The following is a 4,547-nucleotide window of genomic DNA, read 5'->3' on the forward strand; positions in this document are numbered from 1 at the left end:
TTTTATATTTTTAATTTAATATATTTTAAATAAATCAAACCGAACCGATCGGTTTTTCGGTTCAAAACCGAACCGATCGGTTTTTCGGTTCAAAACCGAACCGTTTGCCCACCCCTTTTTAAAAACAACTGGGCAAGATATATACATTAATTTAAGTAAAGAAAACTAGAAATATCCATAAACTAATTTGTAGACATTGCATATAATAAGCTTAAACTTAATTTGTCCTAACTTACTTGACAAATCAACAAGGATCCTCTCTCTCTTTTTTTCTTTTCTTTTTTTCCTTTTGTAACCTCTCAAGATTGAATTTTAAATTTTAACATTATCGATGAAGTTAAATTTTTTTCCACTTACAATTAATCCAATTTTTTCATTAAATCTGAAAAACTAAGACAAAAGCTAAGACAGTTTCCTAAACGTGATAACACACGTAATCTTGGCTTTCAAATCTCAGCGATCATCCATTTAGACGAGAACATACGCTTGAGATTAAAGTCACAAACAAATTCTTTTTTCTTTTTGAACAAAGTTCTGGGTCCATATCGTCGTCTTTTCCTAGGCACATATATTATGAACCACCAATATCAAGAGTTAATGTAATCAAACCAACTATAAAATCAAGGCTGAATCACAAAGAAGTTAAGAGGACGAAGTTAGAGGACTTTGTACTAAAATGAAGTCGCCATAGCCACCTGTTGCGTTTGAAATTAAAGTGTTATAGACGGCTGTTGTGAAAAAACAAATGTAATTATGACAAAATTTAGTAATATATAATAAATATAAATTTTAAATAATAATTTTAATAAAATTATTAAAAATATAATAAATTTTTCACTATATAAATAAAAAATTATATTAACATAACTTACAAATTACAACAGTTAGTGTTTACTAAATACTTTAATATTATAACTTTTAAACTACAACTTCGCAACTTTAATTCCAAATGCAATTCCAAATGCACCCTAAATCTGACACTAAAGTAAGTCGCAAAACAGACATACAACAGTTGAAGTAAGCTATAACTGTGAAACAACATCGACGGCCAAATGGAAAAATCATATAAGGGTCTAAAATGCTGAATGAAGCCTGAAGAAGCGACCGTACGACTTCCGCTCTATCATTTCCTGTCACTCAAATTATGGAGCTATACACAAATGTACTGCATAAATTATCCCCTAGTTAGCTCCTCAACTTTTCCACTACCACTCTGTTTGTTGTGATATATGGGGCAGATTAAAGGGAGCATGGAATTGAACTTGACAATATAATCCAATCCCAATCATAATTATTAGCTAGAATTTGCATAATCAGTATCATCCCCTGAAGCATCATTGACTGTTTTGTGCTACCTAAATCAGCTTGGTTGTCTTACCAGTCAATTAGGGGAGTCGTAAGGTGCTATGAGCATACACGAGCTCTTTGCCTCTCCCGCTCTTCTGACACAATTACAGATGATCTTATTTCACTCTCTGCTAAACATCTTTTGTATGGCACAAACCCTCTCATACAATTGCTGGGGCTGGCTTGTGACAAAGGACAAACTTGTGGACATTGAGAATCAACAGCCACATCAGAACTTTTCTCCCAATTTTCCAATTCACTGACAGAACCAGCACTTGAACCAGAACAAGACCTTTCATTCAGAATTTCCTTGTCTTTCACACTAAACTCTAGAGGTGTTGCAGCTTGGTTCTCACCAATTGGCATAAGGTGAAAATATGGTGCACCTCGATACAAAGAATCCCAAAGCAGGTAAATATTGTGGCTTGCTTCTGCAACATTGGTCCTCTTTTTTTGAAGCTCCATATTTTGAAAAACAGGACCTATATGTGAGGATGGATTACAATTGCTAGAAACCATCCCAAGTAATAAATGTGTATCCAAATGCTTTGATGGGGCTGACTGGACAAAATTTTCTTTATCAACATCAAGATTCTCTTGACTACTCTTTGATATTGGTGACTTGTAACTATCAGCACCCAGTGAATATGGTTTCCAAGAATCTGACACCAAAACTGTCCTTCCAAAAAGTTTAATGCTTGTGCAACTTGGTGCCGCTGCTGCATCTCCTTTAGGATATACAGAGTCCTTGGACTGAGATTCAATTTTGTCAATAACAACATCAACAATATAGAGAGTCAAAGTCTGAACCATAATGAAATATAGAGTAATAGATGAAATAAACTAAGGTTACAAGAAGAGATAGTCTTACCACGGACGCTAATTCCTCAACATTTGAACTGGCTGATAAATGGGCAGGTAATGTAGAAATTTTCTCTTCTTTGGGAAATGAGATGGATGTAACATATTCGTTCTCTTTTTCAATAGGTAATAAGTTGACAGAATGCATCTCAGTGGTACAGGAAGTTGGTGATGAACATCCATTTTGTTGATCTGAGGCTGCACAGCCCAATGTATCGGAATTAAATGAAGATAGAACTGAGGTTGGTGATTGCCTATCCTTATCTGAAACCAATGCATTTGAGGATGTAAAATTTTCTTGTTGATTTGAGACAGATGTTGCTTTGAGTGAATCAACGGATTTGCGGGGATATGGATGTACAGGTTTCCTCTTAGGCCGTGGCGGAGGAATCTCAATTGGCATGATGGAGCTCTCAGAGCTACCATTTGACTCTCGGACCACCTAACATCAATAAGAGAAAATCTGTTGATGCAAGATAATAAGCAACTACGATAAACCCCGCTAAGAACATTTGTACTATAAGAGTCTGTAAACTGATCTAAACAAAACACAAAATTAATGACTTGATTTAGAGCATTCGACCTTAGAGAAAAACTTTTGAGCATGGCTTCGGATTTGAACAGCAGTTTTGGTGCCTACATGTTCTGCATAGAAGTAATAGTAACTTCATCTGATTCGACTACATACTGTCAACATGATTCAAGAATTCATTCATCCACATTCAGCTTACCTTCTATCTGCCGCCATCCTCGACCATACATCTTTAAAGCATCAAGGAACCTCTGATGCTCTTCTTCAGTCCATTTTTCTCTTTGTTTCGTAATAGTGTAAGGTTTTCTCACCTGTTTAAAAAGATTGAATCAATAAAAAATTTCCTTGCTAAAAAATTTTCCTTGCTATTACATTAATTATCTTAGAAAAACTTAACAGATAGTGATAAAATTTTGGGGGAAAAAAGTTCGAACCTTGGGCAAGGAGTCATTCTCAAATGAATACAAGCTATTTGACATCGCCACCTTCAAATCAGATCACAAATTTCCTCATAAATTAATTTTAACCGCAAACAAAAATAAATAAATAACTGCTTTTAATTTCTAATTCCATCAGCAGCAACACTAATCTAACCTAAATGGACCATATCTCTCTTCAATAAAAATGTATCAGAACAAAATTTCAACAGTATAAATAACATAGTTCCGGTACAATAATGAATATAAATATGAAAAGCAATAATTATTAACTCTATAAAAGTAACTTACTTGAAATATATAATAGCATTAATTATAATCATTTCTTCTTCATTTTCATTGGCTAATCTCAATAAAGATCTTAAATTTAAAACAAGAACAAACTCTTATTTATGAGTAAAAACTAAGAATAATATAACAGAAAAATCATAAACAGTATAGACAGCTAATCTGTGGTTGCGCTGTGTTTCTTGAAATATCTCTTGAGCTGAAAAAAAACTAAGTAAAATCTAGTAAGCGGACCAGAAACTCACCAGCAAAAAGAAAAATCTGACAAAAACAGGAAACAAATTGAAAGCCGAATTTGTCTTTCTTTCACTTTAATTTTGTTTGCTGCGCCGGAGCTAAAAACTTAGAACAGATTCGACTAACTTTGTTGTACAAGTGGAGTTTATTGGACGGAAGCAATGAAACAAAAAGAAAAAAAGAATCAACAAGGCATGAGAATGAGAATTGAAGAAACAAGGAGGACGAAATTAATTGGGTGTTAAAAAGAGTGTAACGGAGTTTGGGGGGGGGGGGTGGGGAGGGTGCCACTGCCACGTCGGATTTGAATAATTTATTTAATTCAAAAATGGTTTCCATGGAAAATTCGAGAAGAGACTTGGAATCTCGTGGCTCAAAATCAACGGGGGGCCTTGACACGCGGCGATTTCTTGTGATGTGGTTTGTTTTTAATTTTCGTTTCAGATAAGATATTGAAATTGGTAATGGATTGATGGATAGATAAATGAACATGCTTTGCTGGGGCCTTCCATTTTACTGTCAAATTATATATTTCATCTGCCCTTTGTTTCCTACTCGCGCGAGTACTAAACTTTCGTTGTACTTGAATAATGTATGGTTCTCAAATTAATTCAATGATTTCACCTATTCTTTTTGAAAAAAATCATTAAAAAAAAAATCTTTAAGTAAAGGGTGGACTAAACCCAAATAATTTTTATTTTTTTTCTTATTTTCCTCAAGGTTCGAACGTGGACGCTCAACTGCTATAAACTTCATGCTGTTACCATAACCCGACCACACCCTTGGAGGTAAATTGCAATTTCACGGTAAAAAACAAATGTTAAAAGTAAGTTATTTTCTCTTGA

General features: G+C 34.2%; 1 protein-coding gene across 1 annotated transcript; it reads right to left on the bottom strand.

Moving 5' to 3' along the window:
• Nucleotides 1–821: 821 nt before the first annotated feature.
• LOC102614255 (protein REVEILLE 7-like) lies at nt 822–3,927 on the bottom strand. Its single transcript, XM_006478050.4, has 6 exons — nt 3,711–3,927; nt 3,175–3,225; nt 2,940–3,051; nt 2,792–2,853; nt 2,219–2,650; nt 822–2,100 (listed from the first exon to the last, which is right to left on the bottom strand). The coding sequence occupies exons 2-6, from the start codon at nt 3,217–3,219 to the stop codon at nt 1,405–1,407; spliced, it is 1,347 nt and encodes a 448-aa protein (XP_006478113.2). The 5' UTR covers nt 3,220–3,225; nt 3,711–3,927; the 3' UTR covers nt 822–1,404.
• Between the last annotated feature and the right edge of the window lie 620 nt (nt 3,928–4,547).

This window comes from Citrus sinensis, chromosome 3 (genome assembly GCF_022201045.2).
Source record: "Citrus sinensis cultivar Valencia sweet orange chromosome 3, DVS_A1.0, whole genome shotgun sequence".
Taxonomy (NCBI): domain Eukaryota; kingdom Viridiplantae; phylum Streptophyta; class Magnoliopsida; order Sapindales; family Rutaceae; genus Citrus; species Citrus sinensis.